The sequence below is a fragment of the Eleutherodactylus coqui genome, chromosome 3 (assembly GCF_035609145.1).
Source record: "Eleutherodactylus coqui strain aEleCoq1 chromosome 3, aEleCoq1.hap1, whole genome shotgun sequence".
NCBI classification, from domain to species: domain Eukaryota; kingdom Metazoa; phylum Chordata; class Amphibia; order Anura; family Eleutherodactylidae; genus Eleutherodactylus; species Eleutherodactylus coqui.
The window spans coordinates 229,553,819-229,580,914 of NC_089839.1; the positions used below are offsets into that span (position 1 = coordinate 229,553,819).

The 27,096-nt window shown below is 43.2% G+C and overlaps 1 protein-coding gene across 3 annotated transcripts in view; it reads right to left on the bottom strand.

Annotated features, from left to right (window-relative positions):
• The window catches only part of PDE4DIP (phosphodiesterase 4D interacting protein), a 144,765-nt gene that overhangs the window by 13,497 nt on the left and 104,172 nt on the right, over nucleotides 1-27,096 (bottom strand). For 2 of the 3 annotated variants that reach the window (XM_066597053.1, XM_066597051.1), the window contains 7 exons: nucleotides 22,996-23,374; nucleotides 22,472-22,616; nucleotides 15,874-15,990; nucleotides 13,107-13,503; nucleotides 9,638-9,873; nucleotides 6,315-6,366; nucleotides 3,708-3,931 (listed from right to left, as the gene is read on the bottom strand). In XM_066597053.1, coding sequence (XP_066453150.1) covers nucleotides 3,708-3,931; nucleotides 6,315-6,366; nucleotides 9,638-9,873; nucleotides 13,107-13,503; nucleotides 15,874-15,990; nucleotides 22,472-22,616; nucleotides 22,996-23,374 — 1,550 coding nt within the window. The remainder of the gene's footprint in view (nucleotides 1-3,707; nucleotides 3,932-6,314; nucleotides 6,367-9,637; nucleotides 9,874-13,106; nucleotides 13,504-15,873; nucleotides 15,991-22,471; nucleotides 22,617-22,995; nucleotides 23,375-27,096) is intronic. The other variant, XM_066597052.1, reaches the window with a different exon arrangement.

The window sequence follows — 27,096 nt, forward strand, 5'->3', positions numbered from 1 at the left end:
AATAAATGATAGTAAAAAAAATGTATCCTACTTGAATATCCAAGTATTAACTATTTATATGAAACATGTGATTATCCTCAGTGAGAGAAACCAAGTAATCTTGTAGATATGATACCTTTTAACCCCTTGAGTGGCGGGTTTCCTACCACCCTGTCGTGCCCACCAGGGCAGGTTTTTTAAAATGGTCTAATCATTGAATTTCAACTAATTTTGCAGTTGCGTCTCAAGAGCCATAACTTTTTCATTTTTCCATTGACATGGCCATATAAGGGCTTGTTTTTTGCGGGACAAGTTGTGATTTTTTAAACAGGGGGGAGGAAAAAAAGAAATGGGGAAAAAAGAAAAAAAGGGGCCATGTCATTAAGGAGTTAAATAATGTATTAACTTCCTTCTCTGGGTCATTACGACGCATGGATACCACATGTGTGATTGTATTTTTGATTTTTTACAAAGTAAAGGGAGACAAGTGTTTTTATAATTTTTTTCCTTTTTTTCTTTGCTTTAAAGTTTTTTGTTTTTTTGTCCCTTTAGGGGACTTCCACAGGGACCCATCAGGACCCCCTGATCACATTCCGGGGGTCCGATGGTTACAGCCCTTTACATGCTGCAGTGACAGCCATTTACATGCTGCAGTCACATAGACTGCCGTATGTAAAGGGTTAACACAGCAGAGATCGGAGGTTTTCTCTGATCTCTGCTGTAAGAGCTGGTACCTAGCTGTCCTCTCACAGCCAAGCACCAAGCTCTCCCTGCCACAGAGACCATCGGCTTGCTTCTGACAAGCCGATGGTCTCTATGGCAACCTGCAAACAAAGCAGGAGATTGTCGGCATATCGGCAATATCTTCTGCTGGTTTTTCAAAGCCCTTGCTTTGTTCTCTGTGGGTCTGTGCAGGCCGAGCACACTGTCACAGCTTGTGGCATTGTGCTCTGCAGCTCCCATAGTGATACATAGCCCGGAAATCTTCCGGGCTATGTCGCTATGAGCAGTGGAGCTCATCCCGGAAAATTTCCGGGCGTGCCACTCAAGGGGTTAATGGCTAACAAAAATACATGATGTTATAGCGAGCTTTCGGGTGGTTATTATCGACCCTTCATCAGGCTAATGAAACTCGTCTGTATGGGTGGAAGGTGTCCTCAAACCACTGGTGAGGACCACAACCAGCTACTTGCAGGACACCATGGACCTACTGAACAAACTGTCTACCATAGGTCTCCTCCCAGATTGTGCAATCCTGACCACCATTGATGTGGAGTCCTTATAATCCAACATCCCACATGAAGATGGATTGACCGCCTGCCAGGCGCACCTTGAGGCCAATGGGGTTGCCTCTGAATCCATGTTACAACTCACAAGGTTCATACAATTATTTCTCCTTTGGCAAAGAGATATTATTGTAACTCACCGGAATCACCATGGGCAGTAAAATGGCACCACAATATGCCAGCCTTTTCATGGCAAAACTGGAGAGTGACTTTTTGGCCTCCTGCCCCAGCAAACCACTGGCCTACTTCCGCTACATTGATGATGACATCATAATCATTTGGACCAACACTGAACAAGAACTAATAAAATTCCATGATAGATTCAATGCATTTCACCCAACCATAAACCTGACATTAAGCTACTCGTACACAGAAATCAACTTTTTGGACACCACCATAAAAATTTCAAACAACTCAATACAGACATACCTATACTACAAACCAATTGATCGACCCACATACCTCAGTTGAGACATTTACCATCCTAAGCACATCAAAAAGTCCTTTGTCTACATCCAGGCCATCAGATACAACCGGATCTGCTCCAACCCAACAGACAGAGAGGAACATTTACACAATCTCAACAAGACATTTTTAAATCAGGGCTACCATCCCACCACAATTGATGACCAAATCACCAGAGCCACCAGGATACCTAGAAATCAACTATTCTAATACAAGGAGAAAGAAAAAAATGGACGTGTGCCTCTAGTAGTGACCTACAATTCACAGCTAGAGGTTCAAAGGAAGACTGCAAAGAAACTCCATCATACCCTACTCAAGGATGACAGTTTGAAAACCATATTCCCGGACACTCCCCTCCTGTGTTACAGGTAACCTCCTAATTTGAGGAACTTTATAGTCAGGAGTGCATTGCCCTCAGACACGTAAAAAGAGAACTTATCCCTGTAATTTAAGGAGCTGCAAGACCTGCTCACATGTACTGACTGAAGAAAGGATACGGATCCCCAAAACACAGCAGGATTAAAAGATCCCTGGGACATTCACATGTTCCATGTCCAATGTTGTGTACCTGATCCTGTGCAGTGAATGTCCTGTTGGGGGGCTTTATATCGGAGAAACAAGACAAAAACTGAGAGGAAAAATGTTTTTCCTCTCTAATTGAGATCTCATCGCCACTCAATTAGAGAGGAAAAACATTTTTGTGGTCACGAACATAGCATAGAGCAGATGAGAGTTATACCGAAAGGCAACTCCAAGTCACATCATCACAGAAGAATTTGTTAGCATAAATTTATGGCCATGTTTGATACCCTCAAGAATGGAATGAACCTTGGCCCGGGATTCTTGCATAAGTGGAGAATATGAAAGGTATAAAGGAGGTCAAGAAGGGCGTCCTCTTCCCAATTATTGTTTTTTTTTTTTTTAAAGATAAAAATACAGAAATTGATTTGTAAAATGTTGACATCCAATAGGTGGTGCTGCAGGGCTAGTGTTTCCATCTCCTTCTTATTTGCATCTCTTTCTATGTTTGGACTTTAAAGGAGAGATAACAGACATGGTAAAACTGTCACATTCCTTAGCTCAGTGGACTGTTTAAGTATTTATCTCTTTTCTCAGGTTGTTTAGTGTTATTTTAAGTGCAGACAGTCTCAAATTTCTGTGTGTGAATATTTTTTTAGATCAAGGAGTGTCTCTGCATTTGCGTTGCATTTGTGCCTCATCCAAACCAGTTTTATTAGCCTGATAAAGGGTCGATAATAACCACCCGAAAGCTTCTTGTAACATCATGTATTTTTGTTAGCCATTAAAAGGTATCATATCTACAAGATTACTTGGTTTCTCTCACTGAGAACAATCACACTTTGCTCTACTGGCTAACACCATACCAAACTTTTTTTTTGTTTTACCTATTCATATGAAAAACACTTTGTTTAAGGTCTCATTCACACGATCGTATATACGCAGCTATTGGAGCTGCATTCAAAAATTGTGACCATGTGAAGCATTGGATTCCAATGCATTCATTCACATGAGTGATTTTCGGGCATGTAAAAAGATCGCGCCATCAAATCTAGAACAAGCAATCGTTGATTTTTCAGGGGGGGAGAGTTTAACTGTGTCCGATGCTCAGAAAAGTAGACAACTGCCTCTATTTAAGCTACTAGTAATTATTAGGAAATTATAGTATCAGTGTTTCTGGTGGCGAGCTCTGCTACATGCATGTCACACACACACAGCTCTGCTAAGTAAGTTCAAAGTTGAAGTCACAATTCTATCATAAAAGCTTTATTAAATAAGGAACATTGTAAAAGGTGGTACATTGCCATGTAGATTAAGTTTTGGCATTTTCTCATAGTCTTTATAGCTAAATAGATCCCAATTCCAGTGAATAATCAGCATTTTCTCTTTAAATCTTTCCAGAGACAATTGAAAGGATATAATGAAGCACCCCAAAAAATTTTTTCTATTATACAATACCTGAGTCTTGGGTACTGTCTTGTTCATAGCTGGAGCAATCACTTGTTGCTGACAACTCCGAAAAGCCATCTATCTCATCATTGGCAGAGAACTGGTCACGTAACATGATTGATCCATCTGACTCTGAGTAACCATGGCTGTTGGATGGAGAAAAAGAATGATTCTCAGGAGTAAACTGGAAAGTCTCTATTAGATTATTCTTCTGCGGAATCTTTATTTTAGGTCTGTTAAAAGAACATCAACAGCCAGTTAACTTAAAAGGGTTGCCTCATCAGGATAACCCATGACCATATACTCCATTAGGGCATATAGATATTGGCTTTTTCACACTTTTTAAGGCGCCCCCTGCTGTTCTTTTGATGTCCTCTCACACCTAATGTGTTCTGTGCCAGTGAGAAGAGCCTCTTCCAGTGTGCTGATTTTGTTGGCTAGCCTACACAATAGCAGATATGATGACACTACCTGTGCACAAGAGGATGTAGGTTGGGTAATAAGCTACTGGGCATATATGTCTATTAGCACTCAACTTTGTGACTTGTTGAATGGAATTAAAAGAACACTAGGGGCACCATAAGATGTAGGTTACAGTAATATCTAGACATATTATGTTTTGGTGATATAACAGTGACCTTTGATTTTCAATGGCTGAATAATTATAATTATTTTCTTGACTGCAGAGATGACATGCCCATGCATTCCACATGAGCAATTATGGGTCTCAGTTTTTGTGCCATATACTGCTAAGGCCAAGTGATTATCTGCAGTGGGTACGTTATCATAGTAGCAAAGTACACAAAGCATGATAGGGAAAACCGAAGCTGCAATGCTGTAAGGGCTAGCTGAATAAATTGATCATCATAGCTTCCATTTGTGTTATCAGTTTTCTTGGTGGTAGGGAACCTTTTAAACATCTTGGATAACCCCTTCAAACAGCACGATAAACTATGTAAAAGTGAAACATAACAAATAAGACCCAAAATAAGTCTAAAACACCCAAAATAATAAATGTTAATCAATGTATATCCGATTGGAAGAACGTCTTAAGTGGGGTACCACAAGGCTCTGTCCTAGGCCCAGTGTTGTTCAACATTTTTATAAATGATCTAGATGAGGGAATTGAGGGGAAACTGATCAAATTTGCCGATGACACAAAGCTAGAAGGGATAGTAACACTAGAGATGTGTGAGAGAGAAGATTTAAAAAGATCTAGACAGGCTGTGAATAACAGAATGGTACTTAACAGGAAAAAATGTAAAGTCCTACATCTGAGCAAGAAAATGAATGAAAAAGGTACAGAATGGGAGGAATTCGGCTAAGCAGCATCACATGTGAAAAAGACTTGGGTATACTAATAGATCACAGACTGCACATGAGTCAACAATGTGATGCAGCAGCCAAAAAGGCAAACACAATTCTGTGATCTATTAAGAGAAGCATAGAGTCTAGATCACGTGAGGTAATTATTCCCCTCTACTCTTCTTGTGTCCAATTCTGGGCTCCCCAATTTAAATACGACTTTTTTGTTTGTTTTTGATGTCTCAGCCACGTTCGTAGATATGTTCCTTCGGGCTAATGCCCACGGACGGATTATCACTGCTGAATTTACGGCCAGATGCCTGTTGCAAATTCTGCAGCAATGACTGTCCATAGACATGCTGTGTTAAAACGTTCTCCCCTGCGCATGAGCGGAAATCAATTGTGATTTTTCCACTTGCGGGGGGAGAATCGCAGCATGTTCTATTTTGTGTGGAAAATCGCACAGACGGCTTCCATTGCAGTCAATGGAAGCTGTCCCACGTTATTCCGCACTGTGGGCACTGCGGAGTATCATGGGAATCCGCATCACAGCCCAGCGCTGCACTGCGCGTGTGCATCAGGTGAGACACTTATGGTGGATCTGGACAGGTGAGTATAGGGTCTCTGGGAGGCGCTGGGCCTGATTTCACTGTGAGCTTTCGCAGTCGGAATCTGACCCGGCTGTGGGCAGGAGGCCTTATAAATGTAGCAACTGTTGGTGAACTGTTTTCTGATTACCATCACTTCATTGGTTATGTTCTCTGATTGGTCATTATCTAATTACGTCTATTATGGTTTCTCCATATAAGCCTTTGCAGTGCAGTGTATTAAGCAACCATGTTGTTATTAAGAGATCCTGCAAATCGAAACAGTTAGGTGGTTTAATGTGCTTTCAATAAAACACCAGATTTTACAAGCCAGTTATAAACAATAGTAGATGGCGGGGGTCCATTGACTGGGGCCACCAGAAATCAGCTGTGTGCTAGGCTGGTGCGCTACTGACTGCAGCTGATTTCTGCAATCCCACTGCAGTGGTCTGGCTTGGTATTAACTGCAAGGTTCCCATTCACTTCAGTGCTACAGCTACAGGCGAAATGTAGTATAACAAGATGGACATTCAGATGAATGACTGTCCTATAATACAATGACGAACTAACGTCTGCCAAAAAGTTCTGGGTCATCGAGGTGGAGCTTGAGCAGTGGACCCGCTAATGGGTCATATGAGCAGAAGTTGTGATCTTGGCACAACCCCTTTAAGTGCTAAAATTCCTTCTACAGACTCTACCAATCAGCTATTAATATGATATTTACCTGTTTACCAGTAATTCGTTCTTCATGTTTGTATGTACTTTTGAAAATCCTTCTGCAAATGAAAAAAAAAAATAATAATAAAAAAAAAAATAAATAAAAAAAAAAATATATATATATATATATAAATACAAAGCAATATATGTAAATTAAATGTATAACATTTTTGGTTGATTTTATAATTTGAATATAACTATTTTAGGCATGACAGCTGATTTTTAATGGAGGTAAGGCTAACGTCAGCACCTGGAAGACTCGGGCAGGTGTGGCTGTGGTCCGAGAAGGAAGAATGTTTGATAACTGCCCTGTTTCCCCCGATAGTAAAACCCCCCCTGATTTTTGGGGGAGGCTTGAAATATAAGACCTCCTCTGAAAAAAAGCCCTAGCTAGGCTACATGTAAAAAAAAACAATACTCACCTACCGCCGGTGATCCAGTCCTCACGCTAGTCTCCATCGCTGCTGCAGGCTGCCGCTTCCTCCTTCAAGCCGACAGAGCAGTTCTTCCTGGAAGTGGGGCTTGAATACCCCGCCTCCAGGAAGCTAATGCTTCGATTGGTTAAAGGGGTTGTCCCGCGCCGAAATGGTTTTTTTTTGGTTTTTTTTAACCCCCCCCCCCCCCCCCGTTCGGCGCGAGACAACCCCGATACAGGGGTTAAAAAAACAAACCGGAGAGTGCTTACCTGAATCCCGGCGGCCCGGCGTCTTCATACTCACCTGCTGAAGATGGCCGCCGGGGTCTGCTCCCTCCGTGGACCGCAGCTCTTCTGTGCGGTCCATTGCCGATTCCAGCCTCCTGATTGGCTGGAATCGGCACGTGACGGGGCGGAGCTACACGGAGCCGGCATTCTGCACGAGCGGCCCCATTGAAGACAGCAGAAGACCCGGACTGCGCAAGCGCGGCTAATTTGGCCATCGGAGGCCGAAAATTAGTCGGCACCATGGAGACGAGGACGCCAGCAACGGAGCAGGTAAGTATAAAACTTTTGATAACTTCTGTATGGCTCATAATTAATGCACAATGTACATTACAAAGTGCATTAATATGGCCATACAGAAGTGTATAGACCCACTTGCTGCCGCGGGACAACCCCTTTAATCCAGCGCTGTGTCAGCTAATGAAAGCCGGCGCTGGAGTAACCAATCACAGCCATTCAATGATGTCATTGAATGGCTGTAATTGGTTAGTGGAGCGCCGGCTCTCATTGGCTGACGCGGTGCTCGATTAACCAATCAGAGCATTAGCTTCCTGGAGGCGGGGTATTCAAGCCCCACTTTCAGGAAGAACTGCTCTGTCGGCTTGAAGGAGGACGTGGCAGCCTGCAGCACCGATCGAGGCCAGTGCAAGGACCTGAACGCCGGCAGTAGGTGAGTATTATTAGACACCCCCGAAGATAAGACACTGTTATTAAAAACATTAAAAAATTAATATTAGACAGTGTCTTATTTTCAGGGAAACATGTTATAATGAGTTGCTCCCTTCTTTGCACAGTTTGTTGTGAGACCTGCAGTCATCTGCTCTCCATACATCACTGTGCATGGACCAGCTTTTGGTGCATCTTCAATAAGGCTCCTCTTGTCAACCTCCTATCTGGTTTCTTTTTCTCTGAGATGCCAGAGAGTAGAAGTTGACAAGAGAACATGTTGAAAATATAAGGCTGCTGGCTGTGCACCAAAATGTGATACTTTATATCAGGAGAAGCAGTATGGAGTCACTCAACTTCATTGTGTCTTCTGCTCTGACTGGTTCATCAGTACTGTGTTCATATGTAAGTTCTGCAGCGTTCTAGCTCGTGAATCTGCAACTCTCACCGTATCCTTAACCATTGTTTAGGTCATACTGGGAGCTGTAATATCACATGATTACATTCTTTAAGGCTGAATTCACACTGATGTTTTTTTGGTGACTCCTGTCTTACACAAAACGAAACTTTACAAAATGGAAGTGAAATGGATAAAAACCTGCGATTCCCCCGTGATTGTGCTGCTTTTTGCAAGAAAACTGGATTGCATTGTTGCAACCTAGGTTTTTCATGCTGTGAAAATCACATGTTGTTTCAATAGTAAAAAATAGAAAAATCGCATTGCACTAGCATGCACATCATATGGCATGCAAGTGTGATATATATAAATTTTTGCAGATACATTGAAAATAATGAGCAATATCGCTCGCTCTGAATCCTGTAGGCGAACGCTTGATCCTGATCCTGCAGTGCAAATACGGCCGTGGGCATTGGGCCTTATGCCCACTTTTCTAATTGTTTTCTAATGCCTCTATAATAAGAATAATCTTTATTTATATAGCCCCAACATATTCCACAGCGACTACAAAACTGTGGGAACAGAAACAAAACCACGGTTACATGTAGTAATCAATTGATGGAAACAATAGGGGTGAGGGTCCTACTCCAGCAAGCTTACATACTACAAATAATGGGATGATACAGAAGGTAACGGGGCTGGAGATGCGCACGGTATGGCGGGGTGGAGAGTGAGGGATGCTATACACACAGACAGTGGTTAGGCCATATAATAACTGACATCGGCAGGAGAATGAAAATCTATATGGAAAGCCTTCACAGGTAAGATTCTAAAATATAACGTTTATTAATTATGATTAAAAGATAATATCAAGAAGGCCAAAAAGACAAACAAACACACAGAGGGGAAAGATCACTGATGAAAGTTATCACTCCAAGATCGCTTATAATAGTGTGATATCAACGTACACTCGGACGCCTAGACATAAAGATAGATATGAGACTAGGCCTCTTGTGAGAGACAAATTAATATATACTGGTTATTAATGTGCAAACCAGATCCCTGACAAGGAGTGTATTTTGTGGCTCTGGTCTCCATTAATGTTGGGCTTTAACCCGTTCAGGTCACTGCCATTTAATCCACTCCTTGTCAGGGATCTGGTTTGCACATTATTAACCAGTCCGTGGATCCTGCTGGTGGGCTGGTTCATTTTCTCTGTATGGTGCTGGAGAAATGTAGAGAGGACAGCCTCTGACTCCTGGCTCTACTATAGTTACTAGCTGTATCAGTGTCCTGTGAACGCCAAAACAGTTGACACAGAACTTGCCCAGATATTTGAGGCATTGGGCTAGAGGTCCAGGGCATATGCCCTAGATCTCCAGTGCTAGCAACTCCCCTGCACTATGGTGACTATGTTAGTAGACAACCTAAACATTGTACAGATGTACAGAACATGGGAAAGTTTTGCAAAAGAAAATTCTGTAAGCATCATGCAAAGCAGATGTTTTTTTGTACATCTATCCATCAAGTTAATATCTTTTTAATTAATAGGATATTGAAAACTTACTGCTGTTAAGTTTACTGTTCAGTTTCTTTGCCAACTGATTCCCTTGGGTTAAGTGCTCTCTGAAACTTTGTCCCATGAAGTAATCTACGTCATTAGCTCGAAGGATCTCTTCAAATGATTTTATGGCCTCTTCCAAATGTTGAGTAAGAATATGACACATACTTTGTCCTTCTCTCAGCTTCTGTCGCAGTAATGATAGCTCCCGAGCCTGTGCTTGAATCAGCCAATCGTATTTTCTGAAACAGGTGAAACAATGTTAGATTTTTCAAATGCAATAGAAAGGACATTTAAAGGAATTCCATTGGCAGTTTTGCTCATGAAAAACTGCTGATAGATTTATGTAGAAGTCTGTGCTGCTAATCATTTCTGTAGAGCATCTGATTGGACAGAGAGTGAGAGCATGCGGTGGACACACATTGGGGATTGAACGATGTAATGCAGTTGCTGTCTGTTTCTTTCTTTGTTTGTCTGTCTCTCTTTTTGTCTCTCTCACTGATTGCCTCTCACTTTATTTGTCTTTGTATCTGTCTCTTTCATTGTCTGTCTCTCTCTCTCTCTGTCTGTCTATCTCTTTTTCTATGTATCGCTCTGTCTGTCTGTCTCTTGCTCTATCTCTCTATTGCTCTCTTTCTGTCTCTATTGTTCTCTGCCTCTCTATCACTCCATCTCCGTCTCTCTATCACTTTCTTTGGGTCTTACTATCGCTCTTTCTCTCTGTCTCTCTATCGCTCTGTCTCTCTGTCTGTCTCTTGCTCTCTCTCTATCTCTCTCTCTTTCTGTCTCTATTGTTCTCTCCCTCTCTATCACTCTTTCTCTGTCTCTCTATCACTTTCTCTGGGTCTTTCTATTGCTCTTTCTCTCTGTCTCTCTATCGCTCTCTCTGTCTGTCTCTCTATCGCTCTCATTCTGTCTGTCTGTCACTCTTATCCTATCTGTCTGTCCCTCTCTCTATCGCTCTCTCTTTCTGTCTCTATTGCTCTCTTCCTCTCTATTGCTGTCTGACTCTCTATCACTTTCTCTGAGTCTTTCTATCGCTCTTTCTCTCTGTCTCTCTATCGCTCTCTCTGTCTGTCTCTCTATCGCTCTCATTCTGTCTGTCTGTCACTCTTATCCTATCTGTCTGTCCCTCTCTCTATCGCTCTCTCTTTCTGTCTCTATTGCTCTCTCCCTCTCTATTGCTGTCTGACTCTCTATCACTTTCTCTGAGTCTTTCTATCGCTCTTTCTCTCTGTCTCTCTATCGCTCTCTCTGTCTGTCTCTCTATCGCTCTCATTCTGTCTGTCTGTCACTCTTATCCTATCTGTCTGTCCCTCTCTCTATCGCTCTCTCTTTCTGTCTCTATTGCTCTCTCCCTCTCTATTGCTGTCTGACTCTCTATCACTTTCTCTGAGTCTTTCTATCGCTCTTTCTCTCTGTCTCTCTATCGCTCTCTCTGTCTCTCTATCGCTCTCATTCTGTCTGTCTGTCACTCTTATCCTATCTGTCTGTCCCTCTCTCTATCGCTCTCTCTTTCTGTCTCTATTGCTCTCTCCCTCTCTATTGCTGTCTGACTCTCTATCACTTTCTCTGAGTCTTTCTATCGCTCTTTCTCTCTCTCTCTATTGCTCTCTCTGTCTATCACTCTCATTCTGTCTGTCTGTCCCTCTCTATCTGTCTCTCTCTGTATCGCTCTCTCTATTGCTATCTCTATCTGTTTCTTTTTCTCTATTGCTATCTCTGACTATCGTTCTCTCTGTCTGTCTCTCTATTGCTCTCTCTCTTTCTGTCTATTGCTTTCTTTCTGTCTGTCTCTCTATCACTCTCTCTGTCTGTCTCTCTTAGCTCTCTCTGTCTGTCTCACTATCTCTCTATCACTCTCTATTTTTCTGTCTATCACTCTCTCTGTCACTTTCTCCCTGTGTTTCTTTGTCTCTCTTTTGCTCTCTCTCTGTATGTTTCTCTCTGTCCCTCACTGTCTCTCTATGGCTCTCTGTCTCTCTGTTGTTCTCTCCCTGTCTGTCTCACTATCTTTCTCTCTTTCTGTCTATTACTTTCTCTGTGTTTCTGCATCTCTCTTTCTGCCTGTTTCTTTCTGTCTCTCTATCGCTATCTCTCTCTATCACTCTTTCTCTCACTGTCTCTCTATCGCTCTCTCTGTCTCTATCACTCTCTCACTCTCTCTCTATTGCTCTCTCTCTCTGTTTGTCTCTGTCTTTCTCTCTCTGTCTCTGTATCACTCTTGGTTGGGCAGTATATGGTGCAGTTTAGCAGTGTATGCTGTGTTGCTTAGCAACATTTCACTCATTCCAGCGCATGCCTGAAGCACAGCAGTGCCACCCATAGACTTAAAGGGGTTGTCCCGCGAAACAAAGTGGGTCTATACACTTCTGTATGGCCATATTAATGCACTTTGTAATGTACATTGTGCATTAATTATGAGCCATACAGAAGTTATCAGAAATTTTTCACTTACCTGTTCCGTTGCTAGCGTCCTCGTTTCCATGGAGCCGTCTAATTTTCAGCGTCTAATCGCCAAATTAGACGCGCTTGCGCAGTCCGGGTCTTCTTCTTTTCTCAATGGGGCTCCGTGTAGCTCCGCCCCGTCACGTGCCGATTCCAGCCAATCAGGAGGCTGGAATCGGCAATGGACCGCACAGAAGCCCTGCGGTCCACCGAGGGAGAAGATCCCGGCGGCCATCTTCAGCAGGTAAGTAAGAAGTCACCGGAGCGCGGGGATTCAGGTAAGCGCTGTCCGGTGTTCTTGTTTAACCCCTGCATCGGGGTTGTCTCGCGCCGAACGGGGGGGGGCTGTTGAAAAAAAAAAACCCCGTTTCGGCGCGGGACAACCCCTTTAACATTGTAACTTTCAACCCACCTGACAGTCCCTGAATGTATTAAACTCACATTTGATGATTTTACGGCAGCGGCGAGCATGTGTGTCATCTAATGACCCCAACATCATACACCAAAGTTACAGCAAAGCGGGCAAAGTGTGGTGCAAAAAAAATCATGTAGGCTTATTTATATTAGATTAGTGGTCACTCTGCCAAAATGCAAAAGTTTATGCATTTTTTTAATAATAATTTTTTTTTTATATTTCAAGTTCTATTTGCATACCAGAACAGTGAAAATTGTCCAAGCTATCAGAGGTGCAGAAGGTCTATAATCCCCTGGCAACCAAAAGGGTTAATCAAGCATCGTATAGCTAGTAGTCATAGTGTAAGAGTAAACTGGCACAAAGCACATGACAAGGAGTCTAAAGCTGGGTAAAACCAAGCCAAATATTTCACCAGGTTAGTAGCCAGAAAGCAAGAAGAGGAGGTACGATAGTTCAAGCTTGTAATAGAGCGGGCAAACCACCAGTCTTCCATGAGGGAATAACTCTGGAATGAGGACAGTTAAGTAACAACGTAGAAACAGCAATACAAATCACTTAACGTAATATTGTTTAAGATGGAAAATAGCAGATTAAATACAGTTTGTGACTTACCCAGGACTTTGAACTGGTTTTAGGTGACACTGAGTTCCTACATCTTTCCGGAGATGGTAAAAATAAGATTCCAGTTTGGATACTCTGTTGGCTAATTGATCTAAAAATATATCTGAGTGATGTCCCGTTGTATCAGAATGCCAGCCCTCATCTTCTTCTGTGAAGCTGTGGAATTTGGAGGATGGACAACTTTGGCTTTGAAGATGCTTCTGAGATGTCTGTAATTGGCCCTTCAGCTTTTTCACATCCTCTTTTAGCCCATTGACATCTGATTTTCGGTCAGTTTGCCAAAAGTCCTTGTTTTTACAGGGTGTCATATGAGACCAGTATCGATCATTAGAGTCTTTCTCCACCATGTGGTTGACTTCAGTAAAAATGTCCTCATCCTCTTCATATTCTGTAGAAATTAACATATACATGTTTAGAATAAAAGTGTAGGACATGGTACAACCTCTTTGAGTCTGGGAATATATGTTTTAATATACAAGTATATACTATATATAAAATATTCATATATAATGTTCCTTCAAGTTACAATATTGCTGCATGTGTGATTGGCTGGAAGAATCATCCAATTTCACTTATAAAACATAAGTACCAAACTGGTGCCTTTCTACAGTGTAGTACTATATGTACTTTACTGCTCTTTACATGTGCTGGGATGAGCAGTTCCTGTGAACACCAGGTGATGGTTGCTCCATTTTGTTTTTCTGGCACAATGGGTGCCGTACAGGACCCTGAACAAAAACTCCTGTCAACAAGATAGAAAGTGATTTACAGGTTTTAGCAGCTATTTCTGACTCCTGAAGGCTAGCAGTGCCCGTCTTCCCCAGACTAGGAGCACCATGTAAACAGCTCACACCCTACTTGAGAAGTTCAGCTTTCCCTGAGCTAGTGGGTGCAGACAATCTGCTATGATGTGTCCCATACACAGTAAAATGTGATTATTCCCAGTAAGAAAAAACAAGTTATCTTGTAGATATGATACCTTTTAATGACTAATGGCTAACTTTCATGTTATTATTCTTAGAAGCAATTTCAAATCACAAAGCCACAGAAGAATTTGGGGGTATAAATTTATAACAACCTTTGACACCTTCAGTAGAGGCCTAAATTCTTCAAGAGGATTCATGCATGAATGGGAAGTATGAGACATCTATAGCAGAAATAACACTGCTGGCCTGGTGACCCTCTAACATTAATTCAGGGACCATAAAACCTTCTCATCTTTAACAGTAGACTATTTTGTATTTCTCTACCCATCCTGTTGTAGTATCCTGTTAAGTGCAAACTAATCCCACCCATGTCTGTGCCTTGTCATAAGTATGTATATATATATATATATATATATATATATATATATATATATATATACATAATATTACATTCTAAAAGGGGATGAAGAGGTTACCTGTGTGTTAACAATTAACCAGACAAGCAAGGGTTACTTTTCAGGTTTTTCTTTGGTTTTAATTATGTTTGTTTTAAAACAGAAATGAAATGTAATACCGATGAGGTGATCAAGATCCTGTGTGGGATCGAAACGCGTACTTCATAGTTTTATCCTGTTTTGTATGGCACGTTACTAATAAAGGCAAGAAACTCTTCACAAGTTACCAGCTCCCTATGGTGTGGATCTTGAGCTGTCATGCTTCGGGGCTGTGGCCACTGACCTTTCTCACCTTGCCACTCCAGCAGTGGCCACAGCTTTTTTTCCTTTGCTCCTGACGCCAGCGGCAAATGCTGCATCCTTTCCCAATCCAGACTGTCTGTCTCTGCCACCCTTGCTGCATGTGTGCACGGCCTGTCTTAAAGGGCCAATGTGTATAGCCAACTTTCCAGTCCTAGCCCAATTTTGACAGGTCTTGCGAAATTTAGATCCACTGCTCCCACTGGAGGGTGCCTCAGCAAGTAGTCTCGATTGTGTTCAAAGGTGTCTTCTGTTCTGATATTTTTCCTGGTTTTAAAACCTAACTGACCATACTTACTCTGTTTGCTATTTCACCTGACCCTTGGCTTGTTTCTCCATTATACAAGAATTCTGCCTGTCCTCATCTGAGCTCTGTTCAATGACCAAGTCCCTGTCTACACCCTCTGGTACCATGTTATGGTAAACCTGACCAATTTACCTCAGTTGCCTCTCAACCATGACTATATCTGGGGTAACCATTTGGGGTTCCCTGCAGCGAAAAACAAATTCCAGTTGATGGTGTTAAAGAGTAAAAAACAAACAATCTGACCAAATTAGTCACTGATGCTAGACTAGTCTGGGCCAGTATTTTGAAAACTGTGAACCTTGTGGGGTTTTCTTATGTAACAGTGTCGAGGGTATACTCAAAATGGTGTGATTGAGAAAAAAACATCCATCAAAAGGGGATACTGTAGATGCAAATAGCTGGCCAGTAAAAGGGGTCAGAGGGGGATGTCAAGTATTGTTCTATCAAACAGGCAATATACAGTCAAGCAAATTTCAGCCAAATACAAGGTTCGTACTACAACTGCTGTGTCTAAATGCACAATTTGTTCCCTAGCACCGGTGAGATATAACTGCAGACAAGCATTTCAAACATCTTAGAGAATCAGAATGGCAAAAGAGCACAACATTGGATCATTGAGCAATTAGGAAAGCATCTTTTGGTTTGATGAATCCAGATTTATGTTTTACCATTCTGATGGGTTGTCAAAATTTTGGCACAAGCAGTACTATTGATTTATGCAAAGTTTTTGTAAAGTACAGTGACCATTTATCAATGTACAGTACTCCCACCTGGACTTGTTATTTCTTCTCGATCTATTTCATTTTCACTCTTTCCACAGGTTTCATAGCCAAGATCCTGAATATCCATGTGAATTTCTCTGGTATCATGCTTCGAAGGAGGTCTATCTGCAATAGAAAAATAAATAACTCAATCATTAAGTACAAGCCGAATGGAGCAGTATAAAAAAGTATATTTAATAATAATAATAATAATAATCTTTATTTGTATAGCGCCAACATATTCTGCAGCGCTTACATAGACAGGGGGGATACAGAAAGACAAAAGTACAAACATTACAGAACCACGGTTACATAGTAATCAATTGATGGAAACAATAGGGGTGCGGGTCCTGCTCCAACGAGCTTGCATACTACGAATAGTGGGGTGATACAGAAGGTAAAGGGGCTGGAGATGTGCACGGTATGGCGAGGTGGAGAGTGAGCGATGTTATACACATAGACAATGGTCAGACATTTAGCCGTGTGACGGCAGAAACAGTATGACTGCAGGAGCAGTTTATGATGGCTAGCAGGGATTGCAGTCAGTAGGTCAGGGAGCATGTTATCAGGCGGAGTACCAAGGGGTTTGTTTAGGGAATGCGGTATGCCTCCCTGAAGAGGTGCGTTTTTAGAGCACGCCTGAAGTTCTGCGAGTCCTGGATTGCTCGGGTAGCCTTTGGTAGTGCGTTCCAGAGGACCGGTGCTGCTCTGGAAAAGTCTTGGAGGTGAGAATGAGAAGTTCGAATTAAAGGGGCACTCAGTCTGGTTTCATTAGCAGAGCGGAGAGCCCGGGCTGGTTGATGGATTAAGATGAGGCAATATAGGGTGGCGCTGCGCTGTGGAGGGCTTTGTGGATGAAGGTAGCGAGTTTAAATTGAATTCTGTATTTAACGGGCAGCCAGTGCAGTGACCGGCACAGGGCAGAGGCGTCCGAGTAGCGTCTGGACAGGAAGATGAGCCTGGCTGCCGCATTCAAGATGGATTGGAGAGGGTAGAGTCTGGTGCAGGGGAGGCCGATCAGCAACGAGTTGCAATAATCGAGCTGGGAGTGGATGAGGGCAACAGTGAGCGTTTTTAACGTGTCCACAGTGAGAAAAGAGCGGATTCTAGCAATGTTCTTGAGGTGCAGCTGACATGTTCGGGCCAGAGATTGGATGTAGGGGATAAAAAAAAGATCAGAATTGAATATGACCCCAAGGCAGCGGGCATGTTGTCTAGGAGTTATGGTGGCGCCACACACTGAGATGGAGATGTCAGGATGAGGTCGGTTAGTGGAGGGTGGAAATACCAGTAAGTCAGTTTTAGAGAAGTTTAGTTTTAGGTAGAGAGAGGACATAGTGTTAGAGACAGCGGACAGACAGTCGGTGATGCTTTGGAGTAAACAGAGTTAAGCAGAGATGTCACGGGAAGAGGTGTATAGCTGGGTGTTGTCAGCATACAGGTGGTATTGGAGGTCAAATCTCCTGATGGTTTGTCCAATAGGGGCTGTGTAGATAGAGAAAAGGAGGGGGCCGAGGACCGAACCTTGGGGGACCCCAACAGCAAGGGGAAGAGGAGGGGAGGTGGAGCCAGCAAAGGAGACACTGAAAGAGCGGTCAGATAGATAGGAGGAGAACCAGGAGAGAGCAGTGTCCTTTAGGCCAATGGAGCGTAGCATACTGAGGAGGAGTTTGTGGTCAACAGTGTCAAATGCTGCGGAAAGGTCGAGGAGGATCAGTAAGGAGTAATCGCCCCTCGATTTGGCTGTCAGTAGGTCATTGGATACCCTTGTAAGGGCAGTTTCTGTCGAGTGTTGAGGTCGGAAGCCAGACTGTAGGGGGTCTAGGAGAGAGTGCTCTGATAGGTAGCTTACAAGGCGGGAGTAAACCAGGCGTTCTAATAGTTTGGAGATGAAGGGGAGGTTTGAGATGGGTCGGTAGTTGGCAGCATCAGTCGCGACCAGCGTCGGCTTCTTTAGCAGTGGGGATATGATGGCGTGTTTAAAATCAGAGAGAGATTGAATATAGTGGTGAGATGGGAGATGACTACTGGGGAGAAGGAACGGAGGAGGTGTGAGGGGAGGGGGTCGCTAGCGTAGGTGGTGGGGTGAGCAGAGAAGAGCAATTTGGAGACTTCTTCCTCTGTCGCTGGTCTGGGTACAGACAGTGAGCAGGAGCTAGATGGAGTGCTGAAAAGACTAGGGTCAGGGCTGGTCTGGGATTGGGAAGTTATTTCCTGACGGATGTCATCGATTTTCTTTTTGAAGTAAGCAGCCAGCTCTTTGGCACTGAGATCCGTCACCGGGGGCTGCGGTTTAGGGCTGAGAAGGGAGTGAAAAGTATCAAAGAGCCGTTTAGGGTTGTGCGATAGGGAGGAGACTAGAGAGGTGAAATAGACTTGTTTGTCATGGTGGAGGGTGAGGTTGTAGGTTCTGAGCATGAATTTGTAGTGGAGGAAGTCTGTGGACGTTTGCGATTTCCTCCACAGCCGTTCAGCACTTCTAGAGGACCGCCAGATGAAGCGCGTTTGAGGCGCGAGCCAGGGTTGCCGCATTCTACATCGGATGGCTCGGGTCCTGGGGGGCCCCGCTTCATCCAGGGCATGTTTGAGAGCGGTGTTGTAGTGAGCAGCAGCCAGGTTGGGGCAGGCGAGGAGAGAGATAGAGGACAGAGAGGACTGTAGGGATTCAGCAAAGTCCTGGGTGTGAACGGCCTTAAGGTTCCTGTAGATACGGTAGGTAGGTGGGTGTGGAGAGATGTTAGGGAGTGACTGAGAAAGAGAGGAGGTTATGATCTCAGAGCAGGAGAGGGGAGTTAGTGAAGTTGGAAGCAGAGCAGAGACGGAGGAAGACCAGATCAAGAGTATTGCCATCCCTGTGAGTGGGAGAGGCTGTGAGTTGAGAGAGACCAAGGGAGGAGGTGAGCGAAAGAAGCTGAGAGGCAGATGGGGAGTTGGGGTCATTAGTGGAGATGTTAAAATCACCTAAGATGAGGGTTGGAATTTCACAGGATAGGAAATGGGGGAGTCGGGCAGCAAAGTGGTCCAAAAACAGGCGAGCAGCACCTGGGGGGTGGTAGATAACTGCTACTCGCATGGACAGCGGACGGAAAAGCCATGCATTTGAACATAAACACTTTGATATTTACTGTAATAAAATAATTTGATAAAGTAATCATTTTTGATTGACTTTCTCACTGTTTCTGTTTTTTGGTGTTCCTCTTGTTTAAGGTTACCTTCTAAGTGCACTCCTTAAGAAGACATGATACGTTTCCGGACCCATGGCATAGGCCTCTCACTAGCCAAGCCAGAAACCTACTGCACACTGATGAGGGGCAAAAACCCTGAAACAGTTGTCTGTGTATGGTTTTCTGGCTTTTGGTCAATTTCCAATTGTAGTAGCCCAGTACATCCTGGTCCCCTCCATAAATGTCATACATGTTTGTCCTATGTGGATGCACTGTGCATAACCTGCCTTGTCATACCCAGTGTGTGTGTGTTGCACAGCTGCGGCGCTTGAGAGGTTAACTTTAATAAAATCCAAGTCTGCATGTAAATGTATCAATTCTGTCATGTCATGTGGTATCAGAGAAGGTATAAATAGGAGTGATTGAGAGCAGGAAAGGGACTTCCATCTTGTCTGCTCCTGGAGTTCAACCTAACACAGAGCCACATGTAAGCACCTCCAGCTTCCTTGTGGTGAAGATGGAAGAAGAGGAGAGATTTCCCATGATGTCTGTATTCTGTATGTGAGTGGAGTGAGCCCTCAGTAGTGAGAGAGCAATTGTAAGTAACTACAACTTCTGACAAGGCCAGTACAGAAGTACTACCTCTTTGTCTTATTTTTCTATTCAGCCGTCCAGAGCCAGGATCACCGGGTCACACCCACGTGTCTCCAAGTCAGGGTGCAAGAAAATAATCTTTACTACGTTTGAAAGTCATTTGCCTGCACTGTAAAGTCTTAAAGTGAACTGTCTTGCAATAATTGTTTCAAGTTTATCAAGTAAACGTTTATGCCGGGCTCTAACCGTTCCTAAGGACCCATGGTACTCAAAGACTGTCCATCTGCATTTATTCTCCGCCGAGGATGATTCCGCTGTGTAGGAACGGTGGCGTCACCCGTGTCAACTACTACCCCTGTTATCCTGTTATTGGCATTCCCTATCCTAGGGGTGTCTTTGGCGGCCTGCAGAGATACTCTGGCCTTAGCTGCGTGTTATCCCTCAGGAAAAGGAACTTGGTAAGTGCCACCATGACAAGTCATCACTTTACCTCCCAGCTCCCCATGTATGTCAGGTGTCCGGGGTCTCCCTATGGGACGCTGCACAATCATTGTTATAAAGACTTGTATAACATTGATTTGCAGGAATGCTGCCATCCAATAGGTGACGCTACAGAGGTATTGTTCCATCTTCCTTATTTGCTCTTGTTTAAGTCGTAGCTAGAGATAGTCATAATAGAGTGCTACAACTGCAAGGAATGAAAGGAAATCAATGGAAAGTAGGTCATGCAGCAATACATTGCCTATAGTAAAGAAGCAGAGCATGATAATGCTATCTACTCAACAAGTAAGGGGGTGAACTGCAAGTGACACATATTTGTCCCCTTAAAAATTGCATTGCCATACTTTAAACTGTAAATCAATGTTATTACGCTTAACGTGTAAAAAATGTTATGTTGATTACTACTGTAATGCATTGCTTATGCCATGTACCTAAAGAGTCTTGGCACTGGCTACTTCAGTACAAGCTGGCAAACCTTTGTCTCGGTGGTGTTGCCATTCCAGTGTCAGTTGATGAATAGGAGATATCAATCAGAAAATGGCATTACTTGATGCCCTGCCCTGACAGTGAATGTTGTGGCACTAAAAGCATTGCTCCATAGCATGTATAGGTGGGGTTGAGGTGTACCCATATAATCCTGTATGCTTGGCATGATACCTTAGTAAGTGTACGGACATTAAGAACATGAGTAACACTAAGACCTGTTGTAAGATTGAGCAGAGGCCTGGGCTTAGTCACTCACTAAAGAGCATGCTAGTAGTTGTCCTGTAACAGTGACGGGAGCATCGGACTAGGTATTGAAGGGGAAACGGGTAGAGGGGCACCCGCTTGACCTGTCTCTTAAGCTGCATCTACTCTTTTGGGAGTCGCACTGAGGGGTTAGGGGACGGTTGTTTTTGTTACCTTTTTCATTGTTCTCCGAAAAGTTAAAATATAATCTTCTAGCTAAGTAATATGTGTCAGGAGGAATGTATGCATATATATGGGCAATGATGGTTTTCCTGTTTTTGTATTTCTGCAATGTTCTATATCACTGTGATGGGCACCTCCGATGCCAGCTGTCTCTGCCTATTTGTTAATTGCCTTGGCTAAATAAAAAGTTCCTTTAAAAAATAAGAGCATCTAGTGGACTATGGGACAGTGAGAGGTCGAGAGGGTGACTAAAGCCTGATAAGGAGTGTTACCCTGCAGCCACTGTGCGATGATGGAGAGAGCGCAGTGTGAGATGGGTCCTGGAACTGGAAGCCCTCAGAGGTGTCACTTAGAGATCTCAGTCTCAAAGAGAGAAAGATGCAGAGGCTAGTAAGTCTGAGAGACTTTACAAAGGAGCCAGTGGCTATGTGTTGTCCCAGAAAATCCTTTAAGCCACAGAAAGTTCAGCATGATAACCTACAACCTTGTCAAAAGCCAAAGACAGAGACATAGAGTATTAGCTTCTACAAGCTGACCATACCAGTAGAGTCTGAACCACATCTGTAGCTATTCTCCTCCCACAACTAAAGAATTCTACGGGTGGCCCCCAGAGTCAGAGAGGAGTAAATATTAAAGTTACTGCCAAGCTGAGCTGTGTGTTGTATTTCTAAGATAAAGTCCCATACGCTGTCTCTACCGGAAAAGCCAGTATTTATAAACACCGGTAAAATGCTGCCGGGAGACCATAAGTATTTTACCGATATGCCCGAGGATAGGAGGCCTTAATCTGGGTGCTGTATGATATCTCTGCTGCTCATGATGGTCCTTCTGCTGGACACAGGGGCTCCTCTAGGGACAAGCTGAACAAAAGCAAACTAGCTTTTAATAGCTTTACAGTAGAATAGAAGTGTTAGATCGTTTCAAAAATAAGTCTTTTTGTGCTTTGTTTTATACTGCAGTTTTTGTGGCAGTTTTTATGCACTTTTTGAACCAAAGCCAGAATGGATCCAGCAGGCAAAAGAAGTATGAGTCTTTCCATTATACTTTCCATATCATTTGAATCCATTTCTTGCTTTGGCTGAAAAACCTGTATGAACAACTGCCACAAAAACGTGTGTGTGAAACCACTATTACCCCTTAGTGTAATCCTGCATGTGATAACCATGAGATAGCTCCTGAAAAGTGATCTCTACAGAACAGGAAGCATCAGTCTATTCGGAGGCTCAGTGGCCAGTCTAAAAGTAACAATGTTTCACAACTTTGATACAGTTACAAGTAAAAAAAAAATCCAAATAAGTAAAAATGATAAAATATCAGGAGAATTGGCTATTTTTTGACAAACCATTAGAAAATATCTTAATGTATCTGACTCTGCCATAAGCCTCTCTGTTGCAACAGCTTTTCATAGACAAAAAAAATTAAAACCAAATACATACCTAACTGGGATCCGCTTTGTTTTTCATTGTATGAAATTGATTTGTCTTGGATCTGAGTGTTTTGGGTCTCCAATAGAAGTGGTTGTGGGCACGTCTGCATACTGCTGTGTACCAAAAGACTACTGGCTGCTGGGCAAGTGTCATTCTGCAGCAAAAGAATGTGAAGTAGAAGTATAAAAATAAGGTAATGTATATGTAAATATAAAATAGTTCTACTTTGCATAACCAATGTGAACATGTTCATTAGGGTAGTTTCATAAGGCGTTTAGGTAAAATGAAAAAGTGGCAGTTTTTCATGTGTTTGTTTTAGCCAACGCCGGGATTGGATTCAAAGGAAATGGCAAATATAAAGGAAGGACTTATATGTCTCCTTGGTGGATCCACTTCTGGCTTCGGCTCAAGAAACTGCATGAGAAACTGCCACCAAAACTATATTAAAAAAAACTGTGCGAACCGGTGGTTAATGTCCAAATCTCCTTTCCATGACAGAGAAAAGACGACAAGAAAGATTAGAATATGCTTACCAAGAAATAGAACCTCCTTGATGCTGTCTTCTTAGGAAAATGCTCTTCATTTACTGTGCTTGATCCATCTAAACTTCTCTTTAAAGAGGTTTCCTTTGACTGGCCTGTGATCGCAGCATATGTTTCTGTCTTTAGATCCTTCTTTTCCTTGGAGTCATTAGTGATGGTAGTTGAGTTCACGGTGCTTTTTCTCTCCATCTGTTTCACATAGTTTTGATTCTTATCATCCCAATTTATTTGTGCCTTTTGCTTTCTAATCTCTTTTGCCATATCTGCTCCTTCCACCTCCATTTCATCTGTCCATTGTTCCAATGTCCCACTTGCCTTTTCCACATTTAAATTGAACTTCTTATTTTGACTCAGATCATGTTTCACATGACTGCAAATAATAAAAAAAAATAAAGAATAACACTTGTATTGAACTGTTGTGGTTCAGTTATGTAGATACTCAGATTTGGGACAAGTGATATAATAACAAAGAAAGAAAAAAGTAACATAGTGTATTATTGATACGTATTCCACACTAAGGGCTCAGTCACATGGGCGTTTTTTCGTGCAAAACGATGCACACAAAAAAATTGCGTGACCAAAGCCAGCGTCACGGCTGAAAAAAACGCTGCTAGCAGTGTTTATCAGCCCAAGGTGGCTCGGTCACACGGGCGTTTTATGCTAAAAAAGAGCGCTGCCCGCTATCCTCTGCCACAGCGGCAGAGGAGAACGATGTTCTCCCATTGAATTCAATGGAGCCGGCAATACAGCCGGCTCCATCGAAAGCAATGGGCTGCCGGCAATTGCTGTAATAATTTTCAGGGAAGGGCTTCAAATATAAGCCCTTCCCTGAAAAGCATCCAAAATAAGTATAAAAAAAATATATATATATATATATATACTCACCTTTTTGCAGCTGCCAGGGATCAGCCGCGTCCAGCCGGCTCTTCTCCTGAACTGCTTTCTGTAGTATTCAGCAGGCGGATATTTTTTTTTTTAATTCGGTTTTTTTATTAACATGTGCATTGCAAAATACAGATTACAGATAGATAATAAGAGCATTATTAGATATACGATCTACATAGTTTGTTATGAATAGATCAATGTTGCGTCATTGCTGTATTTCTTAAGTTGTATAAACAATTTCAACAGTAAACTTTTAACTTTTTAAACAAGTTTGCTCTGTTTTGTTCTTGTTTCGAAAAAAGGTAGAATGCAGGACTGTAGGCGCTTCTTATTAAGGGAGAGGAGTGTAGGAAAGGGAGAAGAAAAGGAAGGGGGAGAGGGAGGGGTAGGGAGAGTTTGTGGATGGTTAAGGGGTGGCGGGGAATGGTTTGTGTAATGGGGGTTCAGGGTTTACTCCATTGACAGGGTAGAATGGGCGTCCAACCAGTTCCCCCATATTTTATGGAATTTGGCTGGGCAGCCTCGGCCTTGGTAGATTATTTTTTTGTAGGAAATGACGGTGTTCACCAGCTGGATCCAGTGTGGGATCGAAGGGACCTCTACGGCCATCCATCTCATGGCTATTACTTTTCGTGCCAGGAATAATGCTTTTTCAAGGAAGATGCGGGTGTGGTGCGGCCACATCTCCTCTTCCAGCAGGCCGAACAGTGCTACTTTGGGGTCTAGGTCAACAGCTAATGGAGACGGCAATAGTGAATTTATAAGGTCGGTTATTTTGGACCAGTAGTCGTTGACTAGTGGGCATTCCCAAATTAAATGCCAGAAGTTCGCCTCTGGTTGGCGGCATCTGTGGCAGGAGCTTGAGGATGTATTGCCCATTTGGTGTAGACGACTGGGGGTGAGATAGGCTTGGTGGATTATGTATAACTGAATTAATTTATTGTTTATAGCCGGGGAGACTGACAGGTGGGATTCAGAGATGTCCTGCCATTCCTCAGGTGTAAGAGATGGGATGGCTTGTTTCCATTTGTCGTACACTGGAAGCGGGTTGGGGTCTATTTTAGCTGAGAGAAGGTGCGTGTATAGGGCAGAGATTAATCCCTTAGGTCCTTGGGACTTGAGAATACCGATTGTGGGGAATTTAGATATGCGGGATGAGGTGGGCGGGAATTGGGAATTTAATGCGTGTCTTAGCTGGAAATACCTGAATAGCTGAAGCTGCGGAGATTGTAGCCTGTCACGTAATTGTGTGAATGTAGAGAGTGTTTCTTCCATATATATGTCGCCCAGTGTGTGTACTCCCTGAGCCGTCCAATATTGTGGGTCTGGGACTGAGTGTAGTGCAGTGAGGCCCGGGTTATCCCAAAGAGGGAGCTCGGGTATTGTGTTTTTGTATTGTTGTAGCGTCTTTACTTCCCTCCATACGCCAAGAGCTAATTTATGGAGCGGGACTGTGTCGGCGGGGTTGGTGCACTCTGGAAATTCTAAAAAATTTAGGAGATTATTGCCTTTTACTTGTTTTGCAAGCTGTTTATCTGCTATAGGCAGTTCCCTGTCCAGTACCCAAGCTCGTATGTTTCTCAGTTGTCCTGCCAGATAGTAGAGTCGAAGGTCCGGGAGGGCCATTCCTGCTTGTTCTTTGGGCCTTTGTAATGTAGTCAGGCCTAGCTTGGAGCGGGAGGAATTCCATATAAATGTAATAATAAGAAAATTTAAGGATTGAAAATAACGCTTGGGGACTCGTACCGGCATGTGTTGCAGTGTGTATAAACATTTGGGCTGAATAGTCATTTTAATGAGATTTATGCGTCCGGCTACAGAGAGCGGTAGCCTGGCCCATCTCTCCAGTTTGTGTTTGACATTGTCTAGAAGTGGGGTTATGTTTTCTGCTATGGCGTTGTTATGGTCGTGTGACATGAATATCCCTAGGTATTTAAATGATGAGACCGGTTTTAATCCGTACCTGGTGGCACAGGGGTCATTTTTTGGGTTGAGGTCAGTGTAGAGGAGTGTTGATTTGGACCAATTGACATATAGTCCCGAAAAATAGGAGAATCTGTCTATGTGAACCATAGCTTGGGAGAAGGAGTGTATTGGGTCCGATAGGAAGAGTATTGTGTCATCCGCGTACATTCCCACTTTACTTTCGAGGTCTGCCCATTTATGCCCTTCACTTCGGGGGTGTTTCTCAGGCGGATCGCTATAGCTTCAATGGCTATGGCGAACAGGGCCGGGGACAGGGGACATCCCTGTCGGGTGCCTCTCGCCAGTTGAAATTCAGTCGACGGGATGCCATTTACAATTACATTTGCGCTTGGGGATTTGTATATGATTTTAATCCATTGTTGAAATATAGGACCAAATCCAAACCGGACCAGACAGGCCTCCAAAAAGACCCACTCCAGCGAGTCGAAAGCCTTTGCCATGTCTAATGAGACCAGAGCCCAGGGCATGTTGTATTGCTTTCCTATCTGGATAGCCGTTTGGACTCTGCGGATATTTATCGTCGTGGACTTCCCTGGCATGAATCCCGTCTGGTCCGGGTGAATAATGGAGAGGATTACCTGATTTAGCCTGGTGGCCAGGATTTTAGTTAAGATTTTATAGTCTGTGTTTACCAATGAAATTGGGCGATAGGAGCTACAGTCTACAGGGTCCTTCCCGGGTTTCAGTATCACCACTATGGAGGCTTTATAGAATGAGGGCGGGAGTGATTTGTCTGTTTGGGCCTGGTTTAGCGTTTCCAATAATAGCGGGGCTAATTGTTCGCTATATTTGCGGTACGTCTCTATCGGGAGGCCGTCAGGGCCGGGTGACTTGTTGAGGGCCATGTCCTGAATTGTCTGTTGAATCTCTTCTAATGTGATTGGGGCTTCCATGAGCTCAACCTGTTTCGCAGAGAGGGTTGGGAAGTTTAAGTCCTCTAGGTAACTTAGAATGTCTGTCAGAGTGTTCTGGGAGGGGGAGCTATATAGGTTAGTATAGAATTCCCTAAAGCAATTTGTAATGGATATGGCATCGGTCAGCTCCGCACCGTGTTGGTTCCTAATTTTAAGGACCGTGTTAGTGTTGTTATCGCGTCTAATAAGGTTAACAAGTAAGTGGCTGGATTGGTTTCCCAATTCAAAATAATGTTGTTTAGTAAAAAATAATTTACGCTTGGTTTTGGCATGTATCTGGTGTTTGTGGAGGCGGAGCAGAGCAAGC